General features: G+C 34.4%; 2 protein-coding genes across 6 annotated transcripts in view; one reads left to right on the top strand and one right to left on the bottom strand.

The window, feature by feature from the left end:
* Positions 1-16139, bottom strand: part of LOC143900069 (uncharacterized) — a 219619-nt gene that overhangs the window by 69434 nt on the left and 134046 nt on the right. The window lies entirely within an intron of this gene.
* The window catches only part of LOC143900091 (cysteine-rich secretory protein 1), a 66098-nt gene that overhangs the window by 42811 nt on the left and 7148 nt on the right, over positions 1-16139 (top strand). For 3 of the 4 annotated variants that reach the window (XM_077411058.1, XM_077411057.1, XM_077411056.1), the window contains 4 exons: positions 921-1066; positions 1668-1874; positions 6058-6312; positions 7421-8759. In XM_077411058.1, coding sequence (XP_077267184.1) covers positions 921-1066; positions 1668-1874; positions 6058-6312; positions 7421-7472 — 660 coding nt within the window. In that variant the 3' untranslated portion in view covers positions 7473-8759. Of the gene's footprint in view, positions 1-920; positions 1067-1667; positions 1875-6057; positions 6313-7420; positions 8760-16139 lie in introns of those variants that run through there. The other variant, XM_077411059.1, reaches the window with a different exon arrangement.

Here is a 16139-nt window from a genome sequence, read left to right as displayed (position 1 = left end):
AAGGGACCTTGCTCCAGGACTTAGGTTCTGACTTTCTTAAGCTTAATGTAGGCGCGTAGAATGCAATATCGGAACATCACGGGCAACTTTTGACCGTTTTTTTACGTCAAGTTATATAGTTGCAGTTATTGCATGCGATTACAAAGGTGGTTCATTACGGAGAATTAACCCGCATTTCTAATTTGGGAAGAAAAACAGATATCGAGCTTGGGAAATATGGGAAAATAAAGGGAAATATGAGAAAAATAAGCGAAAAAAAATAGAAAGCGCAGCATCTTCCTTCGAGAAACTTCTGAGAATGCGAGGTACGCCTTGACGGAGCGAACATTATGGTTTTGAAAGCACGATGTTTGCATATAACGATGAGCAATTAAGAAGCCACAGGAAAGTCAAGAAACTTTTGCCGCTAGTTTACGTATGCACGCAAACGCGAGAAAACTTTTTTTCACTCGTAAACGTGGTTATATATTATAGGTATTTAATTAAACTTTAAACTTTTTTTAAATATAATGTACAGAGTCTTTCAATTATAATACGAATCCCTCGATTAATTTGCAGTCATCTTCTTTTTAATAAAAAAAAATAAAAAAAAAAACAGATTGTGCGCATTTTTCCAACATTTTGTTAACATTTAGTTTTAAATTTATTTATAACTAATTACTCAAATTGTAAGAATTGTCTATTTGATTGTCTAAAATTTTATTATCTATTTGGTTCCTTAAAGCTTAGTTCACAAAAAAAATTAAATTTTCGATAGCGTTTATATAATTTGAAAATTATCAATTATTTCAATATAAAAATATTTTTCCCTTTTAGTCTGTAATATTCGTAGTTTGCAATTAACGATGGTATTTTCCAAGAGCTGTCTGTGTAAAGCGTCAAGCACGTCTGATAATTCTGGATATCTTTCTTTGTTTTAGAAATGGCATTCGGGTTTAGCGAAGGCAGCACAGAGGTGGGCCGATCGCTGCCTCGGTTTAGTGCATGACAATGCAACCGGCCTGTACCTGGATGGCTTTGGACAGAGTGGACAAAATATATTCATCAGTACGGGTCGTACACTCTGGTGAGATATTATTAAATCTTGTTTACTTCTAGTTAGCGAGTTCGTGTTGCAGTCGGTATATTTGTACAGATGTACAGACTCCATGCACGCGCGCTATAGACTTTATCTCATGAAAATATACGCCGGTCCATCTGCCATGGATGCGCCGTTAATTAGCTTACTACCGGCTTCATTATTTACATATCAAAGATAACTTCTCGAGAAGATACCATTCGGGATGGTTATTAATATTGCCGTTGGATGCGACGAGATTTCGACTTTTATGTTTTAATTGCGAAATTCTGATACGCAGAGATGATTTTAAAAGAACTGATCACATTTCGATCCATCGGAAAATTTTGCTTCGTGTTGTTGAAAAAGGATATTGTGCTAATCGTACAGTCGTTAATTCTACAGTCAACAAAACTAAAATTAGATTACGTATATAGAACGTAGACAAACAGTCCAGTGGTGGGGCTAGCGCGTAGATTTCGCCATGCAGGCCAGGGGCTTCGCAAACATTATACCGGACGCGTCATGCTTTACGTTTGCACGCGGACAATTCGCCACGACCACAAATCAAGATCGCTCCCTCCGAATTATTCATCGGAATATGTTGCAGGAACTTCCCCATCAGAATGTGGTACATGGAGTACAAGGACTTCAAGTACGGGCCCAATACGACGAATGAGATCCTCGAGATCGGCCATTACACGCAGGTGGTGTGGGCAACGACACATCTGGTCGGATGCGGGGTGAGCCATTGCACCGGCGGCAAGGGTCCGCTCGGCAAGGATTTCTATATGTATGTTTGCAACTACGCTCCGAGGTAGGTATAATGTTGAACAATTGAAGAACCGTCTCAATAGCGAGTTCAGTTTAACGGATTGAGTTTCATCATCCTGGCGTCTCATATAAAAGAACTTTCATACTCTTGTGTCAAACGCATTTCCATCAGATATATATTATATTTCTAGATATGTTTTTCTTCCTTTCATTTTGAGAGAGAATGAATTATTTCATAAAAGTGTTTGCGATATTGGAGACTGTATGGAAATTATTGAAGATTATTCTCGCGCATTGTTATTTTGTTATTTAAATGTTGAAACGCGTAAGAGATTTTCATTTTTTTTGCTAGATTAACGCAATACAATGCACGTGTAACAATGTTACACATTGCAAATGCAGAGTACATCGATAGGATAGTAAGGCGGTGTAATTATTTTCGTCGGGGTTGCACGCCGTTTGCCATGACTGTTATGATACACTGTTTCTGCAACAGCAATTGCAATTGGGCCACGGCTCGAACTTAGTTCATTAGCATGGAATTGACGCAATAATTTGCTGGAGGGAAATGCGGATTGGTTAACCGTAAACTTGACGAAAGTAGCGCGGTATCGTCAAAGCGGATCTTATAGTTAAATCGACATTTGCACGTTGAATGAAAGAAGGTTAAAGCAGATTGTTAAAAATGCAAGAGTAGTAAATATAAGAGGAAAAAAGAGAAGGATTAAGACAAAAAGAGAAAAGAAGCTCGATTAAATTTCGCAAACAATTTACTCTTTACGTTAGCAGCGATAGTCAAATTTAGACAAGAACTTTAGTTTTGTATCATAGATAAATCTATTAGAAGTTTTTCACTTAAGAAATTAACCTTTATCAATAAAAATTGCAGACTGATATTATAGAATATTGACTGAAAGATTGAAAGAAGAATATATTATTAAGAATCAATACAATAATGGAATTGATAAAGCATATTTGTAAAACGGAATTTGTTATTTCGATATTGAAAAATTCTTTTCTTTAGCTTCTTCTCTGTAGTCAACTTGCACAAGCAGCTGAGAAGAATATTGCTTGAAAAAACGTGTTGTCAAACGTGCTTCTTGAATGGAAAACGATGTTAAGACTCGGGATACAGTGACCTTTAGTGCGGTACTATAAATTTTCGCGGTGCGATGTTCCAGCAAATTCTATAACTCGAAGCTATATTTTTTTCATATGATTGCCAAAGATGCAATTTTTCCTCAGACACTCCATATATGAAGTTGATTATAGCCCAGCTTTTTTCACGAACCAAAAATAACCGCCGCGATGTTGTATTCAAGCTCGCATGAGACTGGCACGTAAGCTTTCCCTAGACGCGCTGAAATATGTAAATCCTATATTTATACACTGTATGTAAGCGACATAACCCGCTCGGGGGAGAACAGGAGGAACGACGTAAGCAAGGAAAACAAGGAAAATGGTGACACTGGTGCGGAATATATGCAACGTCAGCGCAAGTTATAGCTCGTTCGTCTTTGTCATGCCCATTGTGGCACTTAGACGGCTCTCTTTGTCACCAGTATGGCACACTTTCTCGGTATACTTATGGTTTTCATTGTACGCAACTCTAATGGTGTTGAGAGAAAAAGAAAATATTATATAATAAATATAAATATATATATATATATATATTGTATATTTGTATATGTGTGTGTATATGTGCAGGATGCTCAATGCAAAACGTATGATACAAAAATTGTCTTGAAGCTCTCTGGTAAAAAAGGATTGCTTGGTTTCTTTGGATTTAATATTTGACGAGAAATATATCAGTGAGAGAGAAGTACGAGTTGGTTGAAAAGAAAAATATATCACTTTGATTTAAAAGAAACTGTTTATGATACCGAACGAAATTGAATTAAAAAGTACCAATTTTGTAAAAACCTCAATAACTTTAAATATAAAATTAATTTAAAATAAAATGCTATATACTCTCTTAAAAGTATAAAAATGATTATATATTGAAATAAATTTTGCGCTCTGACACTTCTTGTTAATAGAGGCTGAAATTGTTTGTATATAATTCTCTTTACACCTTCACTCTTTAAATAACAACGCTATTCAGGAAGATATAGCTGGAATAATTTGTTTTAAATTGTAATAATTTTTACATTCCTATATATTGTTCTAGAAATTGTAAGCTAAATAATAACTTTTATAAATATTTCGTGTAACGTGGATTCTAGAGAATTAATTATATATCAGAGAGAGAATCATGCTGCTATACCTTTGCATTCCCGGATAAACTGTCCGAGTGAGTGACAATAAATAAATGATTTTCTCAATTCGACATTTCACGCGCGAGCGACTCACGCAATTAGAATTCGCTCCGGTCTTCGGTCTTGCAATTTATCGCTCCTGCAATCCGTACAAAAATGCCGGCGACCCAATTCTGAACTAAGGATTCCTACAAATCGCGACGCTATATATACCTCATATCGATCCCCCGCAATACGCAGACCCGATAAATTTTCCGCGAGATCCGCTTTAATGCGATCGGCGACGAGTTCACCGCAGCTTCATATATTCATGTTACAAGACGAGATACTAACAGGCAAACGCATATACGGTCATCGTACTAGCTTTTCTGCAGCGGAGAAAGCGATTTGGCAAATAAAACTAAATTCAGATCCGCATTTTCGAAACAAATATCAAATGTTTTACATCGTACATTTTTAGAACTAGAGAATATATACCTCATACATCGAGTATACTTTGTAATAAGTTTCAAAATTAGCTGAAAATTGGAATGTTAATTCATTGCAAAATTCAAAATCAATTTCCATTAGAAGAGCTCTCTAGCGTTTCAGTTCAGATAAAACGAAGTTACACGAAGTGGCTTTTAAGATCATTTCATATGCCGTTTTATATGTCGTTCTGTACTTCTTGTTAAGCAGCGTACATTCTCCGGCGGTGTATTTGACGCCTGACCTATTTTGCACGAAAAGCGAAGCCGGCGTGGTTGCATAGCCGCCATCAGTGGCCCGAGTCCTGAATAAATAAACCGCGTCACGTGGTGGTGGGCCACCTTATCCTTCCTTTTATCTTGCCGTTCTTCCACACCGGCTCTATCTCGTAATTAATTTCGTGGATATACAGCAGCCCGGACCTCAGCGGCCTTTTAGAGACGGAAATTCTCGCCCGATCGTTTAAGACGCGCGACTCGCACCGAAAAATACTTTGAATGTAAATTTGGTGGCCCATTTGCAAATTGCTCGACGGTCCTTCCACGGCTTTTCGTTAATGCGCGTGGCTAATGGATTTGGATTGGGATAGTGCCTAAAGTATTTACACTGTTGTGCAGAGTACCTCAGAAGAAATCGGGTATTTATTTTAAGTCGCGATTATTAGGAGCTATTTTAAAAAGAACAGATATTTTCACATTGCAGTAAATAAAATATAAAGTGATCAATTAACTCTACATAATACATAATTGAGTATAAATTATAAAATGAATGATTGTAGCAATGCATAGGTTTATCTTGAGCTTATCTTGAAACATAATTATCGAGATAATACTTGTTGCTACGAATTAAGAAATTTAATCCAAGAAATTTAGCTAAAGCAAACTTGGTTCAAACTCTGTATATAATTACTGTTTTGATCTTTACAAGGCAAACGCGCGCGTGTTAAAATCTTCTCACCCTAAGGACTTCTCCCTCTTCTCCAATTTGTCGAGTACGGGCTTAATAAGAGCGCCGGCTTTAGACACACCCTAAACGACACCTTTTGATGTGATCCTTTACTCTCCTTCCTTCGTATAACTCAAGCCTCAATATATAAACTCAACATATATAATAATATATACAGTGGATCTTGTATCCGAGATGTATCCGAGGTATATATTTATTTTTTTGCATAAGTTAGAAACAGAGAGCAATATAAATAACATCTTGTAAAATCCAACAAACTATTTCAATGTAAAAAATTTTTCTCACATTATAAGTATTGAAGTGAATGCTGAATTAGTCGATATTAAATTTATATTCTTGTCGCGCGATGAAATTTAAATTTTTCTTTCTTTTATGTCAGAGCAGTGGAATGCTAAACGTGTTTCGCTGTAACGATATTTAAATGTTTGAAATGTTTGGATCTATTTTTCACATTTCTTGTCGCTTCGGGCTGTTGCACAATCGTCCCTGAAAAATCGAGATTATCTAATAGTCGGTATTGTTTTTGCCTCGCAGTGGGAACTACAAGGGCCGTCTCGGTCTACCCTACGTGGCCGGACAGCCGTGCAGCATGTGCAAGGATCACTGCATGCGGGACGCGCTCTGCACGAACGCTTGCTACCATACAGATTTGTGGTCGAACTGCGCCGAACTGGTCAAAACGTTCGGCTCGTGGGTCTGCGAGACGGATACTAAGGAGGGCCGTGAACGCCGAAAATTCTGCGGCGCCACGTGCAACTGCAAGGACAAGATCTACTACCATCACCAAGGGTAGGAAGGCTCCTTGACTTCCGCGTTTGGGTCCACCGTGTTGCATGAATAATTTAATCGCCCTGCAAAACTAAACTCAAACCTGGTGGGTGTGACGACGGCTAAACGGCTGCAGATCGTTTAACGGGGGATCGTGTTGTTTTATTGATGAGAGTGATGAGAGCTGGAGGAACGCTCGCAACGTTTCGAGCTAGGGCATCGAGAGAGACAGAGAGAGACAGACAGAGCGAATAGCGAGTAAACGGGGATAATATGGAAATATGGTAGATGAAGTGATTGTGGAATTTGTGTGCTATCTGAATCTCTGGGGCCTAGATTTCGCGGATTCTAGGGATTGCCCCAAGTCTAAATAGATCAATAAATTCTATACCGCAACGATCTAATGACTGCACACGATCATTCGATTTCAGATCCCAGAGATTCCAAAATATGATTCTTAATTGTTGTAATATAACCCTTACATTCTAGGACACTGAATTTTACAATCAAATGTTCAGGATCCTTGGAAACTTTACGAATTATCGGTGTAAAACTCGCATCTGTTTATCTTTTATGATTTGAATAAAATCGCATTTCTCGCGAAGTAACAATACATTTGCAAAAAATATCAACCGTATATAATTTTTAATTTGCTAAAGCATTATTTAATTTAATATTTAACTTGTTTGCGTATTACACTCGTTTCTTCCAGTAATGTAAAAACAGATCAAAGAGAGAAGCTTAAATAGAAATGGATTAATTTTTCGCAGGTTCGCGTGTCGTCTTTAAAATCGAGATTAATCGAGATGTTTTACATCTAACGTGTCTAAAGATGAACATGATTTCGTAATTAATATGCACGCACATCATGCACGTCCGCAAGAGAACAAAGTTCCACTGGGTTTGAAAAGTTTGTTACCTACGCTTATAGCTTTTTATCAACAACTCTTTAATCTGCTTGCTCTTTGTAAAGATAGAGTTTTTAGTTACATTGTATGCAAGATAATTCAGAGCGGCTATCTTTTTATATCTATTGAATATCTACAAACAAAAAAAAAATATGTATATATATATATATATATATATATATATAATATCTGAAAATCTTTATCGCTCTTGTATTTTATAGCATACAGAGCACAGCTTGGTCATCTGTACGTCAAAAGAAGAATAAAGGCTAACTCTACATCTTATATTTTCGCAATTATTTTCACATTTTTTTTGTATTCTTATAAACTTGCACAAAATAAAACTTAAGACATAACGGATTTCATTAGTTTAACGTGACTGCCGGCAAATTATATTTTTGGCTGTAAATATTTACTCCATTATAAAAGATTTTGCCTCAAATATTAATTAAATGGGTAATCGAAAAACTCTCATTTAAATGGATAAAATAATAAGCTAATTGGAACATATTTCTTTTTGTAAATCCATTCATCATATTTTTTGCCTAAAACAATAAAAATTTTAAATATCATAAAAATTGTAAATAAATCCGGTGGGTAACATATCGAAACTGACAATTATTAGACGGTAGAGGTACTTTTAATTTTAGCTAACTGTTAAGAGGAACAATGTAAAAATTAATCTAAGCTTTTTGAGAAAACGGTGTGTCGATGTTTCTTGTCGTGATGTAACGATGGAACTTTCCTTTAGCAATTAACAATAACGATAACAATTATTTTTATCTTAGATTTAACAACAACGTGTTCACGCACAGTGCAATATCGGATGAAAGCAAATCGGAATTGTAAAGTTAACTCTTTACCGCATAATTTCTCTTACAATTAAGAATATATTTTAGATGAGCAATGCGGTGCGTTTAGAGACATAATTCTCTTTTCTTGGAAAAAATTTGTAGTCACATATCGCGCGATGTCAAAAGCGCATTATCCATATATTATCTTCATAACAATATGATACGTTTATTACGCAAAACGAGAATTTTCGCCCGAATTATGAGTAAATAAAAAATTCTAGCAACAAAATGCAAATTTTTATCGAATAAAAAAGATGCATTTTTTCCTAAAAATGAAATATTGCAAATATTATATTATATATATATTATATAAATATTTTATATAAATAAAAATATATCTATTTGATTTTTGTAAAAAATGAAATGTTTAATATAGCGCATCGTACGGTTTGATGAAAAATCATTGTTGTTATTTTTATAGAAATTGAAAAATTAATATTGTGAAATACGTATACCGCAATGATGCGGTAAAGAGTTAAAATAAATCATAAATCACACATAAGACACATAATCAATAATACGCGTCGAGAAACAATGCGTGTGACGAGAGTGGCGAGCGTGATTGATGATAATGTTAAGTACTTGTCGGTAATTAAGGAGTTCGTTAAAGAGATATAATAGTGAATGTAACGGTACAGCTCCAAATAAAATGTTTAAACTGTAATACTTTTTGTCCACTTACAGAATAAATATCCTGTAAATATTACATTTCCCTGAATTTCATTATTTACTTAACCGCATATATTCGAATAGCCATAATCTCTCGATATTTGTTTCATAAGCGTTTGAATAATTCATAGTTGTGATAATGAAATAATAGAATTTATCATTTATCAATATATGTATAATAAACGAACAACGTGCGCGTAATATCAAAGGAGTTTAAGCGCCTCTTAATGCCTAATAAATTAACGTATATTGTTGAATTTTGACAAAGCGTAATCGTATTCTCGATCAAGAGAATGAACGCATGGTTGGTCGGTTACGGTGCGTTTAATCGCGCCGTAATATTTATTTGTTAGGGAATCAAAGGATTATAAGCGGAATTATGTGGCGAATAAATCGATGAGAGCTTTAAGGGTGGGAGAGAAGGAAATCATCCCCTATAGGTCAAGAGGAATGTGCAGTCGGTGAATTCGAGTTAGCGGTGAACCGAGTGCATAGTCTTTTTGCTTCAAAGGGCTTAGGAATGTTTTTCAAACCGTGTTCGGAAAACGACAAAATGGCGCTAGTGCGAACTTCGTCAGACTTCCAAATAAATTAAGTGCCTTGCGTTGAGATTTTACGTAAAATCGTAAATGTCTTAATAAATTAAATCCAAAATTTAGACTTGTACCCCTAAATTTAACAAAAAAGAATCCTAAGTGCCAAGATTAACAAAAAGATCACAGTCACTGGATTCTAATTTGGATAATCTATCAGCGAAGGGATTAAAAACCAAATAAACATTTTTTTTACAAAAATATATAACATCAAATCATTAGCATAATATCAAATAATGCAGTATTTAAAAAATTTTTTAATTTTCCTTTGTCAATGGGCGAAATCGACTGCCTAGAACGATACAGCCATCAATTTCCGGCGTGGTATCAAAGAATGCGAGCAAAAATCGATTTGGCCGTGGCGGGCCCCGCCAAGTGGAATAATACCCGGCGTTCGTCGCGGAATTGGGCCGATTCGTCCGCGGGCTGACGACTTCAGCAAAGCCGAAAGGCCCGTCGACACGGATTCCTTTGAACGTACCCGTCGAAAAGTAGGTATAGGACCGAATAGCAGCGCTATTCCGTCGCCGATAATGCCACGACGCGTTTTCGTCAAAGATCGGTGATCGCATTGTCGTGAACGAGCAATTTCCTTCCGTCCGTCTTTCGAAGGTTCTTACAGGAGAAGGGCGATTGAAAAATCGGCCAGTCGAAGCGAAAGATTCGTTCGCTAAATTTAATCCTTTTTGTAGTTCTTTGAATTAGGGTGCGTATAAGGGTACCCAGGGAAACAAAGAGCGCCGCGAGTATAATGTAGGGAGGTCTAAGAAAACGTGAGAGATAATAAGCTAGCGGGTTTTATTTTACAAATTGCTTCAAGTCCGCGGAATAATTTATCCGCCAAGTATTTTGCATGCATAGTTATTATTTTGCTACATTATACGTATAAAAGTATCGAGCACATCAAATGTTTCTCTAATAAGTATATCAGGGAAAGCTAAAGTAAGATAAAAAAGAAGTTACTTCGATGTCGATACATTGATAAAAGTTACTTAACATCAAAAACTATATTATAGTAAATAAATTAAATGATTCATAACGTAATAGATAAATCTCGTTTTTCGATTAATTTTAAGTAAAGTTGTGCTTTAGCAGTATATAACTTTTCATTTCAGCAAGGTTTCATTAATATAATATTTTTAAAACATTTTTTTTTAAAGCTTTATATATATTGTGTAAAATTTTGTTCAATTTCTAGTCTAGCTCTAGAAGCTCTATTGTGTAAAAATGTAAAATTTTTTCCAGAATAAATTGCGGATAATAGAGAAAGAGATTTTAGGTGTGTAAATATTGTGAAACTTGCAATAAAAGAACACCGCAATTAATTATCACGAATCTTGGCAATGTATTAAACAATGCAATAGGCTTATGATATATGTGATTCAGTGTGTGTAATTTGCAATGACTTCGCTAAAGCAGGTGTTAAGTACTACAAGGTTGATTTATGAATACAAAAATTATATCCGGGGCGCTATCATTAGTTGATTGATAGCCAGTAATTATACTGTAAAGTAGCTATGAGTTCAACCCTAATTACTTAGAAATCTAACGAAATTTTCACGCTGACAATGATGTGTTAAATATTTTTGAAATTCCATATTAAAACATTTATTCGCATGAGCGAAGTTAAATTATATTGCTATTATTTAAATTATTGAAAAATTTTCCATAATTTATTACTAATAATATATCAATTTTAATACAGTATAATGTATCCGTGATACATCGTTAATATTATTCCAGCATTATATCAACTGTCATAATGTCATATATAATAATTCAAATCTTAACTATTAAGAATAAAAAATACTTCATTTTATGTAAAATTAATTTTTCTTCCTGTTAATAAAATTAATATTTTAATCAAAGATAAAAGCTATACTTTTTTATTTCTACTTATTACAGCAGAGTTAATAACAAGTTGCATTTTGTAGGATTTCATATGAATAGCAAGAGAACATGCCATGCTTCATTAACAAGTGAAGATAATACTTTTCACGGTACAATGTTTCTATAATTCCGCGTATCGCGCATAATATAATTCAATTACTCAATATCCAAATATTATACAAACCACGTTTTCTTTACAATATGCGTTCTCGATGTTTACATATGCAAATGTTTACATAGTCGTAAACAATTGATCGGAGTGGAGAGCACGTAATTATTTAAAATTTCACGCAATTGCGCTTGGCGTATCCCGATTTGTTATGTTAATTGAATTCCTTGAGAGAAACTGGGACATTAAATTTTATCGAATACCCGGGCATCTCGAGCATCAGATCGATAGCCCGCACAAGCAATTTTGTTCTTATTTCTGACTGCTGTAGAAGTGCATTTATCAGAAGCTCGTTTATCGGAAGAATAAAGTGAAATTTCGAAAGAGATCCTCAGTTTGGTACATTTATGATATTAGAATGTATAATATCATGTTATACAAGTCTCTTATACACATGCAGCCACAAAAGAAGTATTTACGCACGTTTCATCCCATCTTGTTTGAAATAATTTTATGTATTAAAGAATATTATTGCAAATATTTTTTGTAAAATACGCCGTTTTCATTCGTATTATACAACAGAAATTAAATTTAAAAAAATACATATTTGCCACAAACACACACGTTTCTTTTTTATACAAATTATCTCAAAGCAAATGGGGTGCAAGCATTCTTTTAATCTATTGTACGATTTCTCGCTTTCAGGGGTTTATTACCAGATTTTAACTTTGTAGATCTTTGGACCCACGCATTGTCTTAAATTTATAAATCACTAACAAAGACTCGCTTACAAAATCTTGCTTCTATATCTATATATACCAATAGAGAATATCTTTGCGTAAAGGTATAGATTTTTTTGCGTAGTATGTGCGAGTAAAGTTTTGTATAATTTATCGAGTGCTGCATGCAATAATCATGCGTTAAAAAAAAAAAACAATATTGGGAAAAGATAGCCTAACTAGCTGCAGCTGTAGCAGCAGCACAAGTATTAAGAATCGAAATTGTCACTATCCACGCTCATCAGGCAGTGACGAGACATTTTCGTCGAGAGAGACGGAGGCAGTAGGAGAGGGCATTCGATATTTTCAACATTTCGCCGACGTAATATCTTGCGCGCCGACAAGCGGAACCGGAAACTAACCGGTAGGACGAAGCTGACGCAAGCTTCCAAGTCAGTGAGCCTGGACCATACTGAGCCGCTCTACTCACCGTGGACGCGCGGCACAAGGTATAAGTTTCTCGCAGCGACGGAAACGCGCAGTCAGCGTGAATCTGCCCGGGGCGTAAATCAGCATTTCATCGACGAGTTCGAAAGCGAAAACCGCATATCGACGTCCGCGCGTAAATTATCAGAGCCATTTTGCCCGACCGAGCGGAAAGTTGCAGCTTTCGGCGAGTCGCAAGCGAATCATGTACGTTGCATGAGAAAAAAGAGAGTTTCCCTGTGCTCGTAACATCGTAATTACTTCAGTATTTCGAGTAGAAGAGAGAAAACGTATGTCTAAAAACATGATTTTTCAAAAGAGCCATATAAAAATTCTGAATTATGAATGCGCGCTTTGGAAATAAATCAAATAAGTAAAAATATAAAGTGAAGTTCAGTGGCACGACACGAAATTTATAAAATTTGTAAAATAATAGAAATCTTCGTTTATCTTCTGAATTTTATACATTAAAAGACTAATAAGATAATGTAATTTCTATATTATTATTGAAAGACATGGAATCTTTTCATTAATATGATTATTTTGACGTGCTCTGTATTATTGGATCTTTTGCAGATTCTAGGATGCGGCAACTTTCGCGATTTACATTTTGTAGTCTCAAACGCTATTATACACGAAAAATTGTTTATGACGTGCAAAGGTTACAGTAGAGGCAAGCACAAATTCCCACGAACATATTGATGCCCAGGGAATGAGGGGAATCTGAATCTTTTGAATATAGCAGAAGAGGGTAGGTTGTTGCGCGATAGCCAACTTGAGAGCGGCGAACTCGTTTCCGGATACGGCAAATTCCTCCACGGCGAAAAGGAGCGATAAAAATGCTAAGCGCAGCGGAAAGATGAGATATAGTCTTTCTCATCCCTCTTTTTTTCCGCTCGTTGCGCTACACGGGGTGTGCGGTAAAGAAGTGTTATATAAATTTGAGGCTGTAGGTAGCTGGATCTGCAAAACGTAGAAAAGTTTCTTTGATCCTGCGGCCCAAAAAATCGAAATCTTTTCAGACTGTTGGATGCCAGCTGGAGTAGCTAGAGTCTTAACTTTAAATCCTCGCGTGTTAGATTCTTAAAACTTGCAGCTATTCGGATTCTAGAATGCTTGACACTTTTAGCTGTTCCATCTTGTCCTCTCTTGTGCCTTTAGATATATTCTATATATTCTGTAGATCTTAAGATATTCTTCCTAAATAATTCTAACACTTAAATCTCTATGCCTTATGATTTTTCATCTAGTTTTCATCTTTTGAATATCAGTTTTCTACAACTCTTGCATCTATGAATAGTGCCTGTCATATCGAGTTAAGAACGAGCGTGACCGCCAATATGTCTGCACATCGCGGCAATATTTCACGGCGACGAAAACTGCCATACAACGACAGTCGACAGTGACGAGCGGCATTGACTGATGTTGCTGGAAAATCAACGCGACGTCTTTGAATAAAAAGCTCAAAGCTTCTTCGTTTACGAAAGCGCGAGGTCGACTTCGTACCGCGAAAGTTCACTTAGCGTGACGCAAGTTGCAAATTGTCGGAATTTGCCAAAATTAGGTCGGCACTTGCGCTAAATCGCGAGAAATTTTGTTGACACCTGCGGCTACTTTTTGTACTAGTATATTTAGAAATGCGGACAATGGAACATTTTGCGGTTGTTTAACAAACGAATGCTTTTATCACATTGTTTCTAATTAGACTATTTTCTATAGAAATATAGACTATTTTGCAATATGGTACTACACTCACTTTATTTCAAATAAAAAAAATTTATAATAAATATGTGATATTAAAAAAATTTGTAACTAGTATATATATTACTCGAACAACTTCGTGATCTTTTCAATAAATAAATATAATTTTTTAGGTACGTATAATTATATAAATATATAATTTTTGTTTAAAAAGTCAATACAATTATTTAAATATTTCATATAGAATGCGCTTCTAATTTTTGAGCTAGTTATAACATTTTCGTATCTCATAGCAATGACTGAGAAGCGACACTTCTCGAGCTAAGTAAAAGGCCAGTTCCATTTCGAGCTTCTTTTACCTCGAACGTTTCTTTCTTTTATTCATTAAGCACCGCTTCGCGTAAATTATCAGAGCTTTCGCGGAGCTTTAACGCTTCCGCTCGATTTACCCGTTCGTGGCACTTTTTCGAGAGGGCAAATCAGATCGTGTTCAGCAATGGCTATTCTACAATTTGTATCGTGCAAAAACATAGTTCAATTAAGGAAGGACGTAGTATCTTTCTCAGTAAAAGAATTGCATGCGAAGAAAGTTATTGCGTGTATGTTAAAACCATATTATATAAAATTGATTACGGCTATTTCTTTCTATAATTAAATAAATTTGTTGATTAACTTAGATAAGATACTTAAAAGAAATACAAAAATAATATATAAATATATTCTTTAAAAAACTTAAAGAATCAACTTTTTCTAAACATTAGTTTAAAATAAGGTTAAATTTATTCAATGTTAAAAGCTGAAAAAATCGTGACAATTATTACTTAAATCTTAAAATCAAACTCTTGTTTGTCAAACATTTTCTCCATGCCATGGCTATATTTTCATCGTTGCACGATTTTGTAGATTTATTTGTATACCTACTTTTCTCGTGTTTTTCTTTAACAAATCTATCACAAAAATAAATAAAAAAAGATATCTCTCATTTACTTTTGAGCTACATTAAATAATAAAAAAATTTGTTAATTAATTAATTTTTTAATCTTTCTGCTTTCCTTTTTGCATTTATTTTTAATTAACAGTCACGTATAAAACATACAAAAAATGTATTTTATATAACATTAAATATAATGTAGCAAAATATTAATAAATTACAAGGAATTTTACAAAGAATTTACTATAAGCTTTATTGCAGTTATTATAACCAATATTAAATTCTGTAGCAATTAGGTGCGAGATATGTAAGCTTATGCTTTTATGATGATTAGAGAAATATATGATAATAAAATATTAATAAATTACAATAGCACAAAATCTCATCTAATATTATTCTCTGTAATGAGTTTCACACACATAGACTTTAATCAAATTAAATTTATCTGATCCAAACACATGCTGTTAAAATAGTTATTGAAAATAATGCTCGCTACAATTTTTCTATCATGTTCGATTTTAGTTTGGGCATAACACAGTTCATTTAAATATTTTTATTTTTAAGTGACAGAGAGAGAGAGAGAGAGAGAGAGAGAGAGAGAATGTTGCAATAACAAATTTTTTCATTATACACAAAAACGTTTAGCATTTTATACAAAAATTATGATAATATATTGTTGTTTTATATCTTAGAAAGCGGTTACTTATTCAAAAGATATATTAAGTAATTAATATCATTGTGCATTCCACAGCTTTTTTCATATATCTACACAGTAAAAAATTTAATGTCAATAAAAGTGTCCACTCTCTAAATTTTGTGTTAAAATAACTCATTCGTCGTGTTACTTGTTGACATTTAGAAATGTTATATCGACATTTTTTACAATGTATGTTTACAATAATGTAAAAATAACTTGTAAAAAATGTTGATATAACATTTCTAAATGTCAACAAGTAACACGATGAATGAGTTATTTTAACACAAAATT

Source organism: Temnothorax americanus, unplaced genomic scaffold (assembly GCF_048541705.1).
Source record: "Temnothorax americanus isolate GAGA-0224 unplaced genomic scaffold, ASM4854170v1 Scaffold3, whole genome shotgun sequence".
Taxonomy (NCBI): Eukaryota; Metazoa; Arthropoda; class Insecta; order Hymenoptera; family Formicidae; genus Temnothorax; species Temnothorax americanus.
The sequence above is the reverse complement of the archived record's forward strand: the minus strand, read 5'-3'. Positions and strand labels throughout refer to the sequence as shown.